The 22,378-nt window shown below is 52.3% G+C and overlaps 2 protein-coding genes across 3 annotated transcripts; one reads left to right on the top strand and one right to left on the bottom strand.

Moving 5' to 3' along the window:
* The first annotated feature begins 279 nt into the window (after positions 1–279).
* INSYN1 (inhibitory synaptic factor 1) lies at positions 280–8,299 on the top strand. 2 transcript variants are annotated; one of them, XM_048956114.1, is made up of 4 exons: positions 280–382; positions 928–1,111; positions 1,292–1,968; positions 7,448–8,299. In XM_048956114.1, the coding sequence occupies exons 3-4, from the start codon at positions 1,786–1,788 to the stop codon at positions 8,123–8,125; spliced, it is 861 nt and encodes a 286-aa protein (XP_048812071.1). In that variant the 5' UTR covers positions 280–382; positions 928–1,111; positions 1,292–1,785; the 3' UTR covers positions 8,126–8,299. The 2 variants fall into 2 exon arrangements, with proteins under 2 accessions (XP_048812071.1, XP_048812070.1); XM_048956113.1 differs by having other exon boundaries at positions 292–382; positions 925–1,111.
* Positions 8,300–16,290: 7,991 nt separating this feature from the next.
* On the bottom strand, positions 16,291–19,293 carry LOC125698133 (zona pellucida sperm-binding protein 3-like). The gene is made up of 9 exons (XM_048956062.1): positions 18,858–19,293; positions 18,267–18,385; positions 18,083–18,186; positions 17,717–17,894; positions 17,522–17,642; positions 17,322–17,413; positions 17,092–17,237; positions 16,718–16,837; positions 16,291–16,489 (listed from the first exon to the last, which is right to left on the bottom strand). Exons 1-9 carry the CDS (start codon positions 19,263–19,265, stop codon positions 16,359–16,361), a joined length of 1,419 nt encoding a protein of 472 aa, XP_048812019.1. The 5' UTR covers positions 19,266–19,293; the 3' UTR covers positions 16,291–16,358.
* Positions 19,294–22,378: the final 3,085 nt, after the last annotated feature.

Consider the following 22,378-nt stretch of genomic DNA (forward strand, 5'->3'; position numbering starts at 1 on the left):
TAGCCACTCCTCCAAAAACTGCACCAAACCTCACAGCGGCGGGGTGCGTTTTGCACCCTGATGGTGTCGTCAGAGCGGGGACAAGCGGAGCCCACCAGCATCCAGCCCCATCCCCAGCCGTGCCTCAGTTTCCCCTCATTTATTCTAAAGGCTTTCCCGGCTCCTTTAAGCCCCCCCCGCCCGCCGAGGCTCGGCCCCTTTCTCTGACACAGCAGCCGAACCGGGAGCCGCGGGGAGGCTGCGGCCGGGCCGGGGCCGGGCGCCCACCGCCGCTCCCCCCCCCGCCCCATGGCTCTGCCCGGGGCGCCGGGAGCCGCCCGCCCCGCTCCGCCCCCCCGGAGCCCAGGGGGCGGCCGGCCCTGAACCGGCATCGCTACCGCCGGTCGGTCCCGGGGGGAGTAAAGGGAGGGGGAATGGGGAGAAACGGGAGGGGGATGCGGGAATAGGGGATGGACGATGTGGGAACCGGGGATGTGGGAACAGGGGATGGAGGAATGGAGGATGCGGGTACCAGGGATGAGGATACCAGGAATGTGAGCACCACGGATGTGGGTACCGGGGATGCAGGTACCAGGGTGGTGAGCACCAGGGATGGAGGATACAAGCACTGGGGGCAGAGGATGCAGATACCAAGGATCAAGGATTCAGGGATGCAGGTGGAGGGGATGGAGGATGTAAGCACTGGGATGGAGGATTCAAGTAGCAGGGATGCAAGATGAGAGTAACGGGTTCAGAGGATGCAATCACACCAGTCTTCCCTACCGTGCCCCCCCTCCCCACTCTGCCTCAGTGCATTTCCCTACCTCCTGAGGGAAGAGATGGGGCTGAGGGGGCGTTTTGATTGACCCCCCTTAAAGTGGAGGGCTCCCAAGGGATGTCCCCTTCCCCCAGAACCCGCAGGTAACATCTCACCCCTTCTGACAGCAGCCAAGAGAAGGTGGCCCCCGGCCTCCACGTAGAAGCCCTGAGGGAGGAGGAAGAGGAGGAGGAAGAGGAGGAGGGGGAAGAAGGAAGAAAAAAAAAATAATAAAAGGACGAGGAAGAGCTTGGAGTGGAGCCAGGTGCTGGAAAAGGGCGATCTGAATCTGGCTGCCTGCTCACCTCTGCGCCGGTAAGTTCCCAGGTTGTCTGTCTGTCCATCTGTCTGCCTGTCCGTCCATCTGGCTCAGCGAGACCCCCGTCTGCATGTCTCAAAGCAAGGGTGGGGGGGTGGTTATACAGAGCCTTCTCCCCTCCCCGTTTTTCCATCCCCAGCAGGGCTGGCTCCCTCACTGTCTGTCTATCCCTGCAGGAGGGAAACCCGGAGCCCCTCAGCACCGCTTCGCATCGGAGCCACCGGCCCTGGAGCGAGGGCCCAACGTGGGGTGGCTGCACCATTCCTGGGGGGCACCCGGCCCTGCATCACCTTCCCCATCCCCAACGAGCAGGAAAAGCTCCATCCGCCGGATTTTAGCTTCCTGGGACATCCAAGGGACTCATCCTCCTCCTCCATGGTCCCCCTGTGCATCCCCACGGCCGCCGGCTGAGCCCCCCCTCACCCACCGCCCGGCTCTGCATGCTGCCTGGAGCAGCCCCCAGCCGTCCTGCTGCTCCACACCGCGGCTCGGAGCCCCCCGACAACGGCCTCGGTGGTGAGGCGGGGAGGCCAGCAGGGACTCCTGGGGAGCGTTAAGATGGTGAGAGCTCTCCGGCCGAGAGGGGCTGCGCGGACGCCAGGCCACCAGGTTTGGGGGTCGCAGGATGGACAGAGCCCTTGGGGCCGGGAGCCGAGGCCGGTAGGAAAGGATGGACTCCCGGAGCTGCCAGGACAGGCAGCCCAGTGACCCCCCCAGCAGCAGCAGCAGCAATTGTAGCAGCGGCAAAAGCGAAGGCGAGAGGGAGAGGATCCGCAGCCGGATGAAAATGGTCATCGGGCAACTGGAAGGCATCTTGCAGGAGCTCAAGGAGGTCGCCAAGGAGCTCCGGGAGGTAGGAGAGGGTGTCGGGTGGGATGCAGCACAGGGGTACAAGGAGACGGGGTGATTGAGGCTGCACCCTGTCCCAGCCCCGTCCTCACCAGCATCACTTCCAAAAAGTGGGGGGAAATAAGCCAGGTTTGGAGAAATTTGTTGTTGACCTTGATGCTTGGGGCCATGCTGCCCCGTCCCCATAGATGCTGGGAGAGAGCTTGGAGCACAGAGCTGAAGCTGGGCAAATCTTGGGGAAACTGGGGTGCTCTGATGCTCTGTCCTGGGAGGGTTCTGTTTCAAAGCACAGGGGTGGATGGAGAGGAGGTGACAGATCCCTCGTGCTGGTGACCCAGGGGTGGCGACTCTGTGAAGGGAGACACAGCAGAAGGCTCTTTTCTGCAGGCAAAAAATGTGTATATATCCATACAAAGTGTGGTTTGAGCTTCCAGTTGGTCCAGAGATGCAGTGATGGGGAATTTAATTGTGGAAGGGCTGCACAGCCCCAGTGTGTTTGGGAAGCGGACCTGTTTGTGGCCATGAGCTGTGGACTTCTTGATTGGGAACGTGGTGGTGGCTTTGAGCATGGCTTAGTTTTGGGATGGGGCCGATGGCTGTGTGCCCTGAGCCAAGTGTGGCTGGGTTGTTGGAATGGGTGAGGGCTCATTTCCGTGAGGGATAGGAAGAAATTAGTGCAGGTTTTGCTGGGGGGTCATGGATAGAGACTGTGTGGGGGTCACGCGAAGGCCCCAGAAGCCAGCTGGAGCTCTTGGGATGCAGGTGGACTGACAGCATAGTTAGTGTAGATGTGGCCATGCTCAGGGAGGTGTGACACCTACCAGCATGAAGCTTTTCCTGGGGCCTTCGTTGGGATAGCTCTGCTCATTCCATGGGGCTTTAGAGAGGTCAGTCCCCTGGGAAAGCCAGCTCTGGTCCCCAGGTGATGCCACATCCCAGTTCATCGCCCCACCAGAGCTCTTATTCCTTTGCAGAAAGCAAACCTAAGCACACCAAGGGTAGAAAGGCCCCTGGTTCCTTCAGCTCCAAAGGGACAGCCCAGAACCCCTCTGACAAATCCCTGACATACTGAAAATAGTAATAATAATAATAATAATAATATAATAATAATAATCAGGAGGCAGAGCTGTTTTCTGTTTGATCTGAACTCACTTTGCTCTCCTCTTGGAGCTTCGAGAGGCCTTTAAAAATGGCAATTCACAGCTGCTTCAGTGCCCCTTTCATAAAGCCCATGTATTTAAAGCCAGGAGAGACCTCTGCATGCACCTGAGCATCCTTTCTGAGTGCTTCAGAGCTTAACTCTTTGGTCTCCATTCAACTTTTGGGCCTGTAAAGTCCTTTAGCATCCCTGCAGCACCCTTGATAGGCTGCTCAATCCAGGTGGGGAAGAGGAGAAGGTGGTCTGAGGACACAGGGCAGGTGTGAGGGGCTCTGGAGAGGTTCATCCATTCCAGGAGTTGCAGGAGGAGACAAGCAGGACAGGGGACAACTTATTTGCACCCAAGGGGTGCATCCCAAGCTGCCTGCAGCACAAATCTGACGACCAGCCGTAGGGTTCTGGGGACATCTATCTTCTCCTCTTCTCTCTCTGCACCCATCCCTGCTCATTCCTCACTCCTGATATTGTTTTCTCTCTGAAGGCTGTCATTCCAGATGTCCATTGTATCGGGGATGCTGTTTTACCAGTCTTTTCTCCCACTCTCCCTCCCTCCCTCTTCCCTTTTGTGTATATAATTATTCTCCAGCGCTCCACGACAGGGCTGTATTATGTGAGGGGAAAATGATTATTAAATCTTCGTCTGAGATCGCACACTGGAAGTAAAAATTACACAGGAGGCCAGGACCAAATGTGCTTCCGCTGAGCAGGATCCACATCCTCTGCCCTTGGTACCTGTATCCTCCATCCTTGGTACCCATATGTTTGGTACCCACGTCCCTGGTACCCGTATCCTCCATCCTCCATACCTGCACCACTGGTACAAACTCTGGTCCCCACATCCTCCATCCCTGGTGCCTGCATCCTTCTTATACAGCCCTAGTACCCTCATCCTCCATCCCTGGTGCCTGCATCCTTCTTATACAGCCCTACTACCCTCATCCTACATCCCTGGTGCCTGCATCCTTCTTATACAGCCCTAGTACCCTCATCCTCCATCCCTGGTGCCTGCATCCTTCTTTCCTGCATCCTTCATCCTTGATACCCAAATCCCCGGTACCTGCATTCCTATGGGATGCACAGCAGGAAGAGGTGATGCCATCTGTGCACAACTCCAGGTGTGCATACAAGCCCCCTAAAATCTCACAGAGTGTCCCATCATACCTGTACCCCCGGGGGTAGGCGATACCCGGTCATCCCCTGCTCCTCCCTTTGGAGGCAGGAAAGGTTGCAGTACAATACTTTAAAATAAAATACTTTAATGATGTTGTAATTGATAGGTGATTATCTGGCAACGCTTTGGAAAGTTCTTGGTGAGAGGGTAGCTTGCTATTCTAACAGCACATTTCAAAGATGTGTGTGATGAGTTTGAACTCTTTAGTGGCTGATGATACAGCAAATGGTCCAGAGATGCTCGATGCACTGGAACAGACAACACAGTGTGCTCATTTATACGTGTCAGCTTGGGCAGAGAGGCCACTGTCACCCAGCTTCTCCTTGCAAGCGAGCTCCTATTAATCATTTATTCATTATTAAACATCTACCTCCCCTTCACTGAAAAGTGTTTGGGGAGACGTGGGAAGGTCCCTTCTGCAGGGCTGCAGGGTCATGGGGCTGCTGGAGTCTTAGGGCTGCTCCTTTTCCCAATGGAGGGATGGATTTTCAATTCAGGGATGATTCAGAGTGCAGTGCTGGGAACGGGGCGCAAAAACCACCGCTCCTCTCTCAGAACCGGTGCTTTGCCCCACGCTGTGAGAGCACTGGGGTGGGATGACACACGCACAGGCACAGCTCGCCCGTCACCGAACCAAAAGCTCCCCGCTGCCCCCCGCTTTGATCCCACCGCTGCTCCACTTCAAAGGCTGCGACGCCAGGGCCGTGAGATTGCGGCACTTTGATGGTGAGCATCTCCCTGCTCCTTCCATCCGCTCCTGGAGGTGCATTATCCATCGCCGCCCGCATCGGGGAGAGCGCACCGCCCGCTCGGACGCAGCCTTTGAAGTCCCCTCTTGTCCTCCCGCGTCATCCGCCGGCTCCCCAACAGCTCTGCTGAGTTGTCAGAAGAAATTATCTGGCGAATAGGAAACAGCGCGGGCACTGTGTCGAAACGCGAGCCGTTGCAGCCAAGCTGGTGACCGAAACTCCGTTTAAAAAGAATTAATGAAACAAAGCAACGGCGCTCCAGTTGTTGGTCACCCCTTGGCAGGTACCCAGCTGGGAAGGGAACCTGCTGGGTGCACAGATGTTAGCTTTAAAAAAGCTCCCTGTGCTGTTCTGCTGGGTGGGCGCCCAGGGTGGGGAGCGTCCAGGGCTCCCAGTTGGGGTGATTGGAGGCGGCTGGTCAGTCAGCCCAGCTCCATCAATTTGCACAGAAACATTAGGGTTGAAAAAGATCTCCAAGATCACCAAGCCCAACCCCAGCCCACCACGTCCCTCAGTGCCACATCTCCACATTTCCTGAACACCTCCAGGGACGGTGACAGCAACACCTCCCTGGGCAGCCAATGCATCACCACTCTTTCTAATGTCCAAACTGAAGCTCCCCTGGCGCAATGTGAGGCTATCGCACGCCATCCTATAGGTGAGGGATGTCCTCTCTTGGCACCCAGCTAACCCCAGTGGCCCCAGCATCCACATGCAGTTTCCGGGCCCATTCATCACCCCAAAACCCATTCATAGCCATGGGCTCAGGTCTCTCTGCCCCTCCCCATCGCCCCCATCCCAGCTCACTCCGCTAAAATCCTCCAACAATCCAAAGAAGCAGAGGGGAAGAAAAGACCAAATCCTGCTTTGCATTCAAATCCTCAGCAGGTACCCAGTGTCACGGAGGTATTTAACACCCCCCCACCGCCCAGTTAAAATAGAAAGTGCAGGGAAGGGCTCTCCTAAAAATAGAGCTGATGTGACATTAATCCCCACAAGGACCGCAATGGGGACAGCGGAGACGCGGCTCCTCCTGCCTCCCAGGTGCCAACATCCCCATGGGGGTCCCAGTGGTGGGGAGAAGTGAGGAGGGTCCCCCAGTTTGGGAAAGGGACCCGGTGCTGTGCTTTCCTGCAAAGAGAGGTGATCTCATTTTAGCAAAGGGCTTCATGAAATCATTTTTCTGCCTTATTAAAAAATAATAATAACTGGGTGTTTCCCAGGGACAACTCTTTTCCTGAGCTTCTTCCTCATTCTTTCCCGTCACTGAGAAAGAAGAAGTCGCGCAGGCTTCTTTTCTCTCCTTTTTCACCCAAAGAACAAGAAGGATAAGGAAATAAAAAGCAATCTGGTTGTGCTTTGGGAGCATTTCTCATTTGAGATGTTTCTTGTGGGTGCTGCAGCTCCAGCCAGGGGCCCCAGCTTGCTCTTGGCATCCTCTAAAGCCAGAGCCTGGAGAATGGATAGTGATCACATTGTGTCCTTCAGATGAGCCCCTGGCTGCTGGACAGTTTTAGGGTGCATTTATAGCATTTTAATATTTCACCCGACCCTCTGACTCAAAGCTGAGGATGCACAGAACGAGGGCATGGGATAGAAACCAAGGAAAAGCCTCTGTGATGAAAATGGGATGGAAGGTTGAAGCCTGAGGATTTAGTTTCCTCCAAAAGTGTTCAAAAACTTGTGTCATGAAGTCTATAGAAATGATGGGGGAATGGTTTAGCACTGGGATTGTTTGTTCTCAGTGGATGAGGAGAGACCAACAGCCTTGGGCATGATGCTGGTGGAGATACAGCAAGGATTGGTGGCAGATTGTGGAGGAGGAGATGAAAGTGTCAGGCAGGACATTGAGTGTGGATTTGTCTTCCGTCCTTATTTTGGGAAGCTCGTGGTTTACTTCCACCAGGAAACAACATGTGGGTGGGCTGAGGGATGAGAAGGAAGGGCAAAGCAATCATGAAAAGCAACCCTACAAAGGACGTGGAGACAGATTTGGACACCATGGGGCACCACTCTGTCCCCAGGATGCCGTGCTCTCACTGGCTCTTGATACATCAAGCACTTTGTTAGTGATGGGGGAGCATTCATCATGCAACCTTAGGATGGCCTGCTTCACTTTCCCCACTTGGGGAGCTGAGATACTGGGAGAAGAAGGCAGGCAGTTTTTACTGCTGTTTCCCCATGGTGGAGTGTAAGGGATGCCACGTGCATGGGGATTTGGGGTGTTTACTGCCTTCTGACCCCCCTCTATGCGGTCCAAAGCTTATTGGGGGTCCCCAGAAAATAGCAGGGAGCTACTTGGGCACCACGAGTATCCCAGAGTCACCATGCCATTGGGTGGGCTTCTTCCTCCTCCCGCTAAGGGCCGATCCATCCGTCCATCTGTCCGTCCATCTGCCCACAGGTAGTGAGCCAGATCGACCGGCTGACGTCCGACTTCGAGTTCGAGCTGGAGCCGGATGATTGGACGACAGCGACGGCCAGCAGCACCTCCAGCAGCGAGAAAGGGGGGGTCTCCTTCGAGCTGGGACCCCTCGACTTCGCAGCGGCCGACATCCTGTCCGACAGCTGGGAATTCTGCTCATTCCTGGATACCTCCACCCCATCAGACCAAGGCGACGGCCCCGACCCCCCACGGCCTCAGCCCCCGCCGTGCCGCCAGCCCGACTACCGGCTGATGAACGGCGGGGTGCCCATCGCCAACGGGCCCCGAGGGGGCACCCCGGACTCATCCAGCGAGGAGGCATTCGCTCCCCAACAGAAAGGTCCCCATCACCGGACAGCCGGCACGAGGGAGCGGGTCCGCTTCAGCGACAAGGTGCTGTACCACGCCTTGTGCTGCGACGATGATGGGGATGGTGCCGACGAAGCGTCCCCAAACGAGGACGGCACCGAGGAGCGGGGCCTCAAGGTGACCCCGAAGAACCAACCGTCTGTCGGTGGCAATGGTGGTGGCACTACTGGAGGGCCACCGGCGCGGCGGCTGATGAGGAACAGCAGCACGCAGACTGTGGCCGACAAAAGCACCCAGACGGTGCTGCCTTACATCCCGGCCAAACAGAAACTCAAAACGAAAAACTGACGTCGGTTCCGGCCAAGGGTTGGGGTTGGGTGTCTTGGGAAGGGATCAGAAGTATATATATATATATACATATATAAATATATATTTAAATAAATCGCTACTACTAATAAAATTGAGATGAGAAGTTGGCAGAGGAGACAAATGTCCAACTACCTTACCCGTCGTTTTTGAGGCTCAGGGAATTTTCGACTGCTTTGTGGATGGAAGGTGCAGCTCAATAAATTGTTCATCCTGGAGAATATTGACAATAGCATATAGAGATCCTATGTATATATGTACCAAGAGAGGTGAGCTTCTCACCTGGGGACACCAAGAGAGCTTGGTGGCTGGGCCAGGGAGGGCGAACGTCCCTCGCTGTGACGCTCTGTAGGCACTTGGTAGGGAAAACAGGGTGGAAAAAAGCAAATTGAGAACTCATGGGTGGTTTGAGGGAATTAACCCCAGGAACGGCAGCGATGGAGTTCAGGGACCCACATCACATCACGTCCCCATCTTGGGGTCCCCATACTTGGAGCAATTGGTATTTCTGAGGTTACAGACCAGGGCATGCCTGCTGATGGGAATCACCACCTCCCATGAGCTGAAATAAGAAGTACAATTTCATTTTTTAGGTCTTTTAAGACTTTTTTTTTTTTTCTCCCCCTAGTTTTTAGGATTTTTTCCCCTTCACAGCTGTATGAACACCATCTCCTTCCGCATTTCCCCATATCCCCAGGGCTGGGATTTTGTGAAAATTCACAAGAAAATAAAATTTATTTTCACAAATAGATCTACCAAGAGATTGAGCATCCCTGTCCCATGTGCTGGAGAAAGGCACCCCACCACAAGGAGAAGTGGGAAAGGACAGCTCCTCTATTATTTTGCATGCCAACAGCTGGTTGCTTATTAACTTCTAAGAGTTTTCTTTACAGCTGAGCCCCACTGTAAAAGTGTGATTAATAGATGCAGCTTTATTCTTTAATAATTTCAGGAGGAGCACGACGTAAATATTCAGAGCAGCTCAATCTGCAGGCAATGTCCTTGCGCTCTTCTACACGACCAGAGACAGCCACAGAAGGGTTCTGCTGTTATTGAGCAGGAAAATGTGGGTGTTTTTAGGGCAAGAAGAAGAAGAGTTTCAAGAAGAGAACACAAATTATTAATTGAAATGTGGAGGAACCATTCGGACTGGTAATAATTGCTTGGTGATGAATGGTGCTGAATGAACGGGCTTTGTGTCCCAGCAGGATTTGCATTGGTCACTCAAAATTATGGCTCCCACAGGACTGATGGGGCTCTTTTTTGTCCTGGTGCAGTTCTTTTATTATTCTTCTTCATTTCTAAGTGACTTTCTGGGCGTTCAGTTGGACGTCAACATTTCCAATGTGGGGAGAACACCTTGTCTTCCTCAGGACACCATATGTTAATGAATTAATATTTATCAGCCCATAGCAAAAAACTGCCCCAAACACCTGGGAACGGCCAGGATAGGAGCATCCCTCCCTGTCCCCCATCCTCAACCCCTCTTCAGACACCACAAAAACTTTGAGAAAGCCCAAAACAGAGCCGGGCACCACACGAGAGCTGGCAGAGGAAGGGGCAAAAGGCTCGTGTTTTCTCCAGAAGCAATAAAGAAACAATCAGCAAATAAAACGAGGACACGACCCAGCACGACGGCTCCGGCTGCTCTTCGCCTCGGGGACGAGATGTGACAGCTTTGCTCATTTTTGCCCTTTCCTCGCCCGCCGGCGGGTACCGTGCTGGCGTTTGGCACGGTTTGATGGGTTTTAAAGCAAAATTTCAGCTTTGCATTTGAATCAGCTGCCTCCGGTCGGGGATGGTGAGCAAAGCAGGTTTCTCGCTTTCACCATCCTTAGGGGGAAAATGCAAAGAAATGCTTTTACCTGGGGAGGAGGTCAGGAAAAATAGAAGCAAAATGAAGACGGGCTCCCGGCAGCAGAGACAACGCCTGCATCCCAAACACCCCACAAGGCTTCCAGTGCCCCACCTCCTGCTAAAATCCAAATGCTTGTCATGCTGAAGGAGCCCATGGGCCACCTCCTTCCTTGCCTTGGTGCCCCCCATTTCCACTGGTGGCCTCAAGGACTGCATATTGCTCAGGGTTGGGTGCTGGCCGCAGCTGGAAGACGAATGTTTTGTTTTTTCAAGGGAAAGGCTATGCCTTCTGCCTCTGTTAATGTACAGCATCTTGTCTTATTTGTTCCTTGCTGTTCCACGGCTGAATTACTGCAAGAAATGTACCAGTGCCTCGTGCAATGCTTCTTCTTTATAACTGTGAGATCGGCTTGCCTTCAGGCTCCCCTTCCAGATATCAGGAGCTGTTTCACCCTCAGGATGCTGAAGCGCTTCCCTCCTCATCCTCACCCATCCAGCCCCACAGTGCTCTGCCCAATGGGGAAAAAAAGGATGCTGCAGGGTAAGAGCATCCCAAAAGCACACCCGCACATCCCCAGTCTGATTTGCTCTGCAATGCAGTGACTGTGTGTCCCGTCTTGCCCAGCTCTGCTTATCTTCAGCCATGTTTCCATCTGCCTCTGCATGCTCCAGAGCTGGGTAACACCTGCTGGAGGTTATCTCCTTGCAGACAGAAAATGCATTACTTGCAACAGCTTCCATCCCCCCAAATTCTTCCCATCTCTCTCCTGAGGTTGTTGTCACTGTGCTCTCCTGGTACCCATGGGGTGGAGATGTGTAAGCCTGGCTCCCTGGGTCCTGCCTGCTGAATGTGGGAGATGGGAATGAGCTGTCCCAGCGTCCCCATGAGGGATGAGGGGGACTGAGTGGGATCTGGCAGCAGTGTGGAACCCATATCATGAGGCAGGGTGGCGAGGATAAGGCCAGTCCAGATCACAGTGGGAACAAGTGGAAAGAATCAGTGGGGCATGGACAAGTGTCCGTAATGCATGGATGTAGACTGGGATATGGGCATAGATGTGGGCATGAGAATAGTCTTGTACACAGACATGGCTAGGGACATGGATACGGCCTTGCACCTAGGCAAGGGCATGGAAATGGATGGATTGGCATGAACACAGATACGGACATCAGCATGGACATGGATGTAGACATGGATATAGATTTGCACATAGACATGGACATGAGCAATCCCACAGCACAGCTCAGACAGGCACTACCAACCCCAAGCTGAGCTCATATAGGCTCGCAAGCCCACAAACTGGTAGAGGCCTCAAGTGGGGCTGACTGTGCCCATTAGTGTCCCCACGGTGTGGCAGATCTTGGGTGAAGGTCACCAGGTTCCACCTGTGTCCTCTGCCCAGACACAGTGGTTGAGCCATGCAGTGCACCAGCTCCAGCTCAGCAAACTACACTGCCACCGCTCCTCACACGTCACCTGGGTGCTGGAGCAGTCACACAGTGCCCATCAGGATGGGTTTTCTCCATTGAGACACATCCAACTACTTCACGCTGCTACCCTTCCTGAGCTGAAGGAGGAAATTCAGGTCTGGTCCTCTGGTGGCCATGGCTGAGCTAGACCTGAACCTTTGCTACCCTTGTGGGTAACGTACACAAATATTTACTGCATTCTGCACCCTGCTGCTCAGTGACTGGGTGCTCTCCACCACTGGGTGGCAGTGGGTGCCCACACACACCCGTGTCACCACGTCCCACACAGATGTTGAGGCTCTCCCCTTCTTCCACCAAGGGGTGGAGTTGAGGCCAAGAACATCACCCAACTTTAACCAGCAGCCCTCTGGGTCCTGTCCCCACTGTGGGATGTGGCTGAAGCAAGCAGCACTCCCTTTCCGGGTGGCCAAGACAGGCTTTTGCACTCACCTCTGGGGACAAGAGAACAGGGACAAAGTTCTCACAGCCCCACATCCCTTTCATTGGGAAGCCAGAAGTTCCCCAGATGGAGACAGCTGCAGGGACCCCCCAGCAGAGCCCCGGGCCCCATCAGTCCCCCCAGGGCTCTCATGATGGTCCTAGACCCAGCCGAGCCTGCAGGAACGCAGCCATGTCAGAGCAGCCCTGGAGGTGCTTGTAAGACAAGGGATGACATGCTTGATGGGACTTCTTAATTAGCTCTCGCTAAACCAAAATGTACCGGGGCTCCCCTGGCGGAACAGCATCAGACAAAACATTAATCATGCTCCAAATAAATAATTAAAACATGGTGGCTCTTGAAAGGGAAAAAAAAAATAATAGTAATGAGCAGAGAAAAGCAAAGCTGTTGGCTTTGATGCAGTGGCCTTGGGGAGGAGTAGAGCTGCGTCCCCAGTGCCACTTGAGGCAGGAGGGACCTTGCCTTCAGCAAAGCCTATGGCCAAAGTCCTGGGGTGTCAGGATCAGTGCTGATGGGACTCATCCCAACCTCATTCTTACATCAAAACCTTCATTTTTTACCAGCTGGCTTCCAGTGCTGGATGTGGCTCATCTGATGACCTGGAATGTTACTCATGGCCACCATGGGATGCTGTGCTGCAGTAGGTGCCCTAGGAACACCTCTTTGCCCATGGCTTTGGGAAGGAAATAGCAAAAAAAAAAAAAAAAAAAAAAAAGGCTTGGAAAAAGAAACTCCCCCTCCTCATCCTTTTTTTAGCTCAAGAGGAGAGGGTTACTCAGCACAAGCAACACAGAACTTAAATTATGCACAGAGCTATTTGCATAGAGGAGCAGGGTTTGGGAAGAGCTGATGCCATCCCTGCATCCTACAGGGTGTTTATTAAAGAGTAAGTTCCAAAGCAGCTCAAAGCCAGGCCACGGTGGGATCACTGATGGTGCTTAATGCAATGAGCATATTTTTAAGCTTCTGTTTTTTCCTTCCTGGCCATCAGGGCTGCAGAGAGATGGGATTGCTCCTCTGTCCATCAAAGAGCAGGCAGCACCATGGATGGGCAGCATCCCCTGCCTTCCTCCTCCTGCTCTTCCAAACCTGGTTCCCAATCAGCCAAGGAAGCCATGGTTCACCCCTGCTGAATGTGGGGCACACAGAGCATAGGAGCAGGGGACACCTGCAGATGCTCAGGTCCAAATGTGTCTTATTACATTAATATTTGCTGGTAATGAAGTTAGATAGCACTTGGAGCTCCAATCAAATTAGGAAAGCTATAATGAACAAGAAGTGGTGCATTAATTCATTAGCAGGGAATTATACTAAATTATCTCGGCAAATACGGCAAAACTTTAATTTACCAGAGGTGTTTTCAAATGGCTTTTGCTCCTTCACATCCACTTCCACTGCAGCACTTTTTTTCTTTTGGAAGGCAGCAAGAACAAGAGAAGTGAATTAACTGCAGCTCCTCAGGGAAAGGCTGTTGTCTCTGGGATGGTAATGAATGCCCACAAGGGATACCAGGAACTTTGCTTTCTTTCTCCTTTTGTGAGGAAAACGGATATTATTTACAGTAAACAACTCAATTTCACCTTCACCAAGATTTAGAGCAGCATTCTGCTTTGCTAATTGCCATGGAAAGAGGGGGGGAAAAAAAAGGAAAAAAAAACAACCATGTAGCAATTTACTTGAACATGTAGAGGCAGAGCATTAATAATGCACATCTTTGGGAAACCAGCCCTGATACAGATCTGCTGATTTGTGAGCACCTACAGCAAGAAAAATGGGCAGCCAAACTTCCCCTCATCTTAAGGGGAAGGTCCAGAGCTGTGTGGATGCAGAGGACTGAGAAAGGACACAGCTTGTATCACCCCAGCTCAGCACAACCACCTCTCGTGTGCTGCTACCTCACAGAATGGCCAAAGTGAAGAGTTCCTCTTTTCCTTCCTTTTGCCTTCCTCTGGTTGATGCAGCATTTCTGAGCTGCCAGGCCCTAGCCATCCTCCTTCCAACCCAATCCATCCTATGACCTCTCCAGCATCACCCTCACTGGGTGAAGGACCCACCATAAGCTTGCAGAAGTGAAGTACCTCTCTTGGGAAAAACCCCCAGTTCATTACCTTTTACCAACTTTTAATTGTTCTTGCTGTGATCTCTCCCCCAACAGGGACAGTTGGAAGCAGTCAACACAGATGGGCATTTGTGCTCACACATCACCCAGCGGACGGCACAGATCTCCTGCTCATTTATTACCCTTAAACCCTTTTAAGTAGCACCTGATGTTCTCTCATGCAGTAAATTCTTCTCCTTTTAATTAATCACCTGGCAGCCCCCCCATATCCTCTCACCAACGTCTCCATACAACGTGGCAATCAGGAAGTGGGAGACACCAGCGAATAACTGCGCTGCGTTCTCACTCCCATTATTAATTCCCACAAATTGATTGTTCTACCAGCATCTGCAGCTTTCTAATTAAGTCTTTACTCAGGTGCTCATGTGTGCAAGGAAAACGAATGCTAATAAAGAGCAGAAGGGATGTGGTGTGCACAAGTATGCTGATTGAGCATTACAACAGGAGCAGCTCCAGCCATGGGTTCATGAGCCCATGAGGGTTTCTCAGGCTCACCCAATGCTCTCTGCATCCTATGTGGCTCAACCAAGCACGTTTAGCTCCTCTGGACACCACTGGCAAATGGTTTTATAGATCAGTGAAGACAACATTGTTGGAAGGAGCATCAATATAGACCAACCCCCGCAGTATGGTGGTCCCCATCAGCACCTCATTGGTGTGCCTAAGGACCTGCCTGGCCACACTCAGCCCAGCCTCCCTGGGCATGTCATTCTGTCATGTCAGAAAAGAGAAAGGGGTTTTAATCTCCTGTAGCTCCTCCACGAAACAGCTTGTGCATCAAACACTGAGGCTGACAGCCTGATCTGGGAGAATTTCCACCCATAAGAAAATTTTACATGGCTGTCTCATTTTTCCACCCGATTATTTCGGCTCAGCTGCTTAATTCATTGAAAAGAGAACTAGGAAACATTTTCCCCTGAGCACATTGTCCCCAGGCTTCTAAATCAAGCTCGCCTAGGGATGGGGATCCTACTTCACACCCCACAGAGCACAAGTGCCAGGCTAATTGCTCCGTGCAAACAGGATCATTCCCTGACAAGGGGTTGCATAAGGCTGTTAGGGAAGGATCATTTGCAGCAACATAGCTCTGCTCAGGTTTTGTCTGAGCATGTTGTAAGGAAAATCAGCAGGGCGAGATTGCAGCCTAATGGCTAGGGTCTTGCAGCCCAAGAGCTTAAGGGGAAGAAAAAGATGGCAATTCTCATTCTGTGATTCAGCTGCCAAGAGGAGGCAATGCCTTTAATCAGCAGCAAATATAGAGGGACGTAGCAAAAAACAGAACAAAATGCCCAAGAACTGGAGCTGCTGGCATTGCTCTCTGGCTCACAGCTTGGCCTCTGCATAGTCTGTCTAGGATTCAGCTTGAGAAGGGTTGCTGTGTTCATCGAGGTTGGAATTGAACACTGAGATCATCCAGCCCAACCAGCAGCCCATGCCTGATCATCACTCAGTGTAACATCTACTCTTTTCTTACACGTATCCACAGACATTGTCTCCATCGCCTCCCTGGGCAGTCTATTTCAATACCTCACCACTCCTTAAGAGACAAAATTTTCTTTAATAACCTCACTGGATAGGGTTGCTGCAAATGTTAAGTATTTGACTTCTTGCATAGATGGAAACCTAGAGCACATGGATAGAAGGCAGCCAACAAGCTTGGGAATTCCCCTTGCAAAGCACGCCATCCCCAACCAAGGCGCATTCCTGATTCAAGGTGTTTGCCTCCACTGCTGACTCACCCAAGGCACAGGACCCCACGTTGCATGAAACAAGGCAGTTCACCTGATACACGCAGATGACTTCGTGCCCTCTAGCTCTGCAAGAGGCACAGACATCTGGCCACAGGATCAGGTCAGGCTATAGGTGAGCTTAGCCAAGCAGCTAAGCTTATGCTGTGCAGGAGAGGGAAAAGCTACAGAATGAGGTGAGGGATTGAACATCATATTACCTCCAGCCCTTATCTTCAGAAGTAGGAACTTTCCTTCCAGGCTATATCAACTCCTACCATCAACAAGTCCCAGACAGAGCTGCTGTTGTGTCCTCCAGTATCACCGCTGCTAAGGAGGAGCAAAAAGGACTTCTAAAAGTCCCAAATCCATTTAGCATCTGTCAGCTGCATTGCTTTTTCCCCTGAAAGCCCAAAAATAGGAGCTAAACCACCAGCTGTAGCCACACTGTGATTGGCTTACCTGGAGGCTGGTACCTCATCTCACCCCCATTGGAGCAGACCAGACCCAAGGCTGCCATTCCTCCTTCCCACTGAGGGCAAAGGGAGGACAGAAGCATTTCTTTTTATTAGGAACAAGGAATTACAGAGACACACTGGGAGGGCGACTGTATCTTTTACACACAAGAAATATTCCAAGGGCAGTTAAGCTCAGCAAAACAGCAGCTATGAGCATGGCTACTTGAACCAGCATAGGAAGTCCTCCAGCAGCACCTGAAAGAGACAAAAATCCCCTCACTACATACCTAATGGCTTCCCACCATCTGCCAGGGGCAGAACTCACAGGATGTGTCAGGAAACTACTCCCCAGGCTGTCTTTCATTGATTATGCTAGAGATTCAGTGTAGGTATGAAATCATGAAAGAAAGAACATGATTAGGTCAACTTAGAGTCACCTTCAGTTGAGACATGAAGGCACAGCTGTACACGGATCCCACATACCCTGTGGTGCCTTCCCTGCTGGCACACGGCGTCCTGAGGAGCTCCACAATCCCTGAGCTGGATCAAGGATTAGCAGTGGTCCAACTGAGACTTCAGCTTCCGCTCTCCTCAAGGACCCATCTAAGAGGACACAAACATATTGAACTCATGGGAAAGAGTTCCTGAGCACTCCAGATTTCAGGGCTTACAGGAAGGCAGCCCTTGCAAGGATGGGTTTCCAGTGGTTTGACATAAGGGCAGTTACAACACTGAAGAAGAGCCAAGTTTGTCGTTGAGATGTGACCTATTTCCTAGAGGCCACCCAGCACCTCTGCCATCCCAAGCTAGAAGGTCACCAGGACTCAGGGCTGCGTTTAGAATGCGTTGAGCCCTACCTTGCCTGGAAGAAGCATCCCTCTTCAAGCGTCTCCCTGACCATCTGGACAGAGGGTTGGTTCTCCGGGAGTATCCTCCAGACAACAGACAGTTGCCTGTCTCACAGCAGCTGCAGATATCTCCACTACCCTCCACAGGAGCCCAGCTGAAAGAGAAATACCCATGAAAGAATCGGTTGTGAACCCTCTCCTTCTAGCTGTGCCCATCCACACATCCTTCAGCTACTCACAGGCTGCTGGCTTTGTTGAAGGAACAGGCTTTGTTCAGTGGATTGGGGGCCTGGTCTGCTGGGGAGACCTTCAGGTGACACGTGATGTAGATCTGGAAGTGAAATTAAACCAACATCCCCAGGATGAGTTGAGTTTGGTCCTGCAGAACATGACCACTTCAGAGCAGGCCAGGACAAGAGGGGTAGGCATCGCTTCTCACCAAGTTTCTGTCATCTCCTGCAAACTTGAATGCATCAACCATGAACTGCAGTGTTTCCTGCCTTGGCCGTGGAGATATGAAGGCTGAAGTGGCATCGTCTGCTCTCCCATCCACCAAGCACCTGTATGAGGGTCAGACATCAGGGCAGCCCCAGCTATCTGCAGCATTACCCCACAGCCCAGGCCACCCCCTTACCCGCTGAGGTCAATCAGGGCGTATCGGGGAGAGGAGCTCCTGTCAGGGCTCAGAGTAGCCACACAGTCATCCACAAACAGCCTCAGTGGTACGTGGCCCCCAGCCATGACATCAGCCTGGAGATGCAGGCTTTCCCCCAGCTGCACACCATTGGAGAGCCTCTCTGTCCTCCAGTCATCTGGAACGGGAAGGCTGAGGTTACAGGCAGCTTTGGAGAAAAGCACATTGCCCTCCCATGTACGTAGGGCCCCTCAACCAAGGAGCAGCCCACGCATCCCTTCTTTAAGGCTTCAGTCCAGCTCAGGTCTTGCTCTGCTTGGGCCATACAAGTACCAGAGCAAAATGGGACTGGAGCTCTACACCCACCACTCATGAGGCGCAGGGAGAACACCAGCTTCTCTTCCATTGACAGTGTGGAGTGGAAGGGAACCCACGTAGGTCGGACAGCATTGCTGCTCACGTTGCTCTTCCTAAATGGAAAGAGGTGTTAACAAACAAGCAACCATCACTGTAAGTCCATGGATGCAGAGGAACAGTCCTGTTTGCTCACCTGGGATAGTGACACTCAATAGGAACCACAGCCGGGCTGGTCCTTACAATGACCATGTTGCCAACAGGAGTAGGTTTATAGAACAAACTTGTTTTGTAGATCAAGGAGTCTGATGTCATCTGGAAGGGACATTTGGGAGAACTGATAAGTTCATAAAGCAAGCCAGTCAGTCAAAACCTCAGCACTGACAGTACTAGGACATGGATATACATCAGCCATGGAGACATAGCCTGTCCTTCATGTTCTCCAACCCGAGGAAAAAACCAGGAGCCCTGCTTGCAGCTGACTGGGTGCCTCACCTAGTAGGTGCCATACTTGGCAAAAACAGCCCTGCAACAGTCACACTACAGCTCAATTTCTGCTGCAAGCAGATAAGTGCTACAGCATAACCCCAGCCCTCACTATCACCTTTACCAGGCCATTTTTAGGACTGAGACACCTGCAGAACTAATTAGGCATTATAGTGCATTGCCCCCAAAGGCTTGCATTTACTCATCACCACCATGGACTATAGTCTACAGAAATCACATTACCCCAAGCAGCAGCATCACCAAGGATGGAGCAGCCCCTCACCCCAGCACCCCCCCTCACCTGTAAGGTGCTGCCACACTCATGCAGCCCAGCTGTGAAGGTCACCACGTTCTCAGCAGCATTCTGGGCTGTGGCCGGGCAGGCAGCCGTACCCAGGGTCAGGTCTGCAGCCCGGACCAGGCGCCCGGTACCAAAGAGGTCCCTGTGCACTGTGATCACCATCTGAGCCTCCTGGCACCACACAGACACGGGGTGCAGTGGGGATGCAGCCTGGAGCTGGGACACGTCCACCCATGCCCATGGGGAGGGCTGGGAGAAGGAAGGCACCTGGGGTGGCCTCCAAGAAGAGTCCCCTCGGACCCTCAAGACTCCTGAGTCCCTTGAAGAGAAATCCCAAGGACTATAAGATGCTGCTTCAGCCAGCATCCAGCACAACAGGACAACTCCCAGGCTGCCTCCAGACTCCATCTTCACACCAACAAAAAGAAAAAACCCAGCAGGTAGAGAAGAGGTTGCTCAGATGCCTTTTATACCTTGCAGAGCAGATGGGATGCACCTGGAAGCTGCAGGCGGGGCCTCCTGCAGCCCTTGGAGCATCCAGGGGCAACCCAGGTCAATGGAAATCAGCTGGGATCATTCTTCCCTCTGGGAGCATTGCCCTGAATTGCCCCAGCACGTTGTCCTGTGTCTCACCTGTATGAGATGGTAACAGCCATTGTCACCTCGGTTTTAGGGGCACACAGGGAGGTGACCATGGAGGGGACGCAGGGCACGTTGTGTTCTGTTGCATCTCCTTAGACCATAGATCTTGCTGACCTTCTGACTGCCCCTGTTACCACCTATGTAACAAGAGAATGCACCCAGCTACAGCATCCAGTGGCACAGCACCAAGATGCAACTTAAGGCCAGCAGCCCCACAGCACATCTCCAAGGCCAAAATCATCCCTCGTGCTTGTGCCTATGTGTCTCTTACTATGGCTGAAATGGAGCTAACATTGCCCAGCATTGTGCCAGAGGCTCCCACAGCATTTTAGAGGTTCCCCAAAAGCCCAACTGTGAGCATCAGCCGTTCGGACATGGAGGGAGCTTTCATAGCCCTTTAGCTGCCAAATCCACCTGGGCTCTGGACCCTATGTGCTGACAATCTGTCCGTGCTCGATTTCATGGGTATCTGCACTGGGTAATTGTGTATCAAGTAATGAAGGCATCATAACCGGCTTATTTGCATAGAAAGCAGAGGTACAAAAGCTGATCTTCCCATAATAGCAGCTGATAAGTGAATGGCAGGCATAATCAAGAGATTAATTGGCCCTCGTGTGTTAATTATGCTAATTGGCACAGCTGCTGGTGCGTACAGTAGGATGACTAATGGCTGTACATCGCCGTGCAGAACGGGGAGGTTGGGGGTCACACGGAGCAACTGGGGTCCACTTGACATGGGGACGATGCCCTGCAGCTGAACAACCAGGAGGGATTTTAACACGGAGGAGTCGTATTTGTGCTGTGTTTTTACAGCAGCGCTGCATGCACGCCAGACAGAATGGGATTTGGAGGATGAAGCATCTTCCTCTCCATCTGCAGGATGGGTCTGGGGTTGTGCACGCTGCTCAGACTCGCAGGAGGCAGCCGAATCCCAACAGGACCCCCCTTTCCTGCTGGCCCATGCATTAGACATCTGCTGCAGTCTCCCCAAAGTGTGGATAGTTTTATGAGTGATGAATAAATGATACAACAAGAAAAACCTCTCCGGTGGCTCAGGCTCTCTTTATTAATTCAGGAAGCAGTGGTCGGCTCCAAGCCCGGCTCGTGCCCATGCTGGCTGGGTGGATGGGAGATAGATGGGCCTTAAACACTGCCAGCTCCTGCTGGGTGGGAAAGGCTGAATGTCAGGGGTGGGAATGGTTTTCGTTCTCATTTGGGATCAATAGGCTGCAAGAAAAAGAGAAAAATCTACCACCTTCCAGCCACATCCATCACTGCGATCTGCATTTAATAGCTCTGAAGGAATAGCCCTTTCCGTTGGTGACTATAGATTTCCTCTGGTGATGAAGGACATTAGGGACATCTCCCTGCTCTTTGCATCCCTGGGCTAGGAGCTCCATCCACTGGTTGGGTGGGTGCCATCCATCTCATCCATCCCTAGGGATGCACCTGGGACGGAGGGATGGGGGGGGGGGGACAGATTGGAACACGCCAGAGCCAACGAGCATCAGCACCTGCTTTTTTCCCTGAGCCTGGAAAATTATTGTGTGCATGGAAACAAACTGCATCGTCAGCACTTCTCTGGGCTGCTCATCCGTTTGTTTGCCAGGGTGCTTTTTTCCACTGGAGTGTTAAACACTGTATTAATCGGGGAATTGAATGGGTGCCCTGCCATGCTTAAGCAACCTGTACGTACCTGAGGCAGCACACGCTTCTCTCCGGCCCGCTGAGCAATGACCACCTCATTTTGCCTCCTGCCCCAATGCTGCCACCCAGCTCAGAAGCACGGCCGAGGGGATTTGCCTCGTGGTCATTAAGAGGCAGTGAAATGGCCAAGTCACCCTGCTAGCATCCTCCCATGCACCCCAAAAAGAAAGGAGCCCCGCTTGGCGAATACATGGGGAGAAAAAAAAGTGGAATGTGCTTGGAATTTTAAAACAACACCACCCATTCATTTCCGTGGTCATAGACAACTTCTTTATGCCAGGTAGGGGCTTTTATGGGATATCACTGTTTCGTTTCAAATCTCTTCTGAGTCACCGAGATAAATACTGCCTGCTCTTCCCTTCTGCTTCAGCTCGTGTCTAAGTGCTGATGGATAAATCGCTCAAGTTGCCCGTGACAAACGAGGCCAGATAGCCAAGCCTGTAATTAAAACGTCTCTCAACCCCTTGGTTAACTCTGACATATTGGGACCAGATGCACTGCGGCAGCAGGGAGCAATCCAGCCAAAAAAAGAGATGGGTTCAAGGAGGGAAAAAGGGGTTCTGAAAATACCGACCCCGCTTTAAAAATACCGACCTGCTGAAAATAGTGCATTTTTATTCCCCACCAAAAGGATTTGGGCACCGTGCATGGGCTTTTCAAAGCCCTTTGATGCCTGAAAATAGGCTCATGAGCATCTTTTGGGGCAGGTGGAGGATGGCTCTAAACTGGCTCTGATTTCCACTGAAAGCAAACTTTTTTTACCTGAGTAATCAAGAAACCTTCTGCTTCCCTCTGCCTAACATGAGCTCACATCCTTGGCTTTGGGGCTTTGCTCCTCACCTTCAGGAGCCGAGACCCAGAAGCTGAGGAGCTTTTTAGGGGGCAAAGATGTGCTTGTCTTATGGCACATGGGTGCCCCTTCCCTCTGTGCAGTGGATCACATGAGGAATGACAGAACTGATGCTAGAAATCATCTCCAGAGACCACCTACTCCCAAATTCATGACGATGAGCACCATGGAGGCATCCCATCCCATCCACCTGCATCCTGCGGAGGTATCTGAGGCCATTTAACACCCATGAAGGCCCTCAGCTTCAGGACGACTCATCCCATCACCCATCAGCATTGGGCAGTGGGGGTTAATGGCTTTGTTCCCCCAGCCCAGAGGCTGG

Source organism: Lagopus muta, chromosome 10 (assembly GCF_023343835.1).
Source record: "Lagopus muta isolate bLagMut1 chromosome 10, bLagMut1 primary, whole genome shotgun sequence".
Classification (NCBI taxonomy): Eukaryota; Metazoa; Chordata; class Aves; order Galliformes; family Phasianidae; genus Lagopus; species Lagopus muta.

Excerpts from the sequence above, each read along its gene's own strand:
- INSYN1 (XM_048956114.1), top strand. The coding sequence starts at position 1,786 with ATGGACTCCCGGAGCTGCCAGGACAGGCAGCCCAGTGACCCCCCCAGC. Across the intron at positions 1,969-7,447 it reads TCGCCAAGGAGCTCCGGGAG|GTAGTGAGCCAGATCGACCG; the intron begins GTAGGAGAGGGT and ends ATCTGCCCACAG.
- LOC125698133 (XM_048956062.1), bottom strand. The coding sequence starts at position 19,265 with ATGGAGTCTGGAGGCAGCCTGGGAGTTGTCCTGTTGTGCTGGATGCTG. Across the intron at positions 18,386-18,857 it reads AGTGTGGCAGCACCTTACAG|ATGACATCAGACTCCTTGAT; the intron begins GTGAGGGGGGGT and ends TGTCCCTTCCAG. Across the intron at positions 17,895-18,082 it reads CTCCCTGCGCCTCATGAGTG|ATGACTGGAGGACAGAGAGG; the intron begins GTGGGTGTAGAG and ends TTCCCGTTCCAG.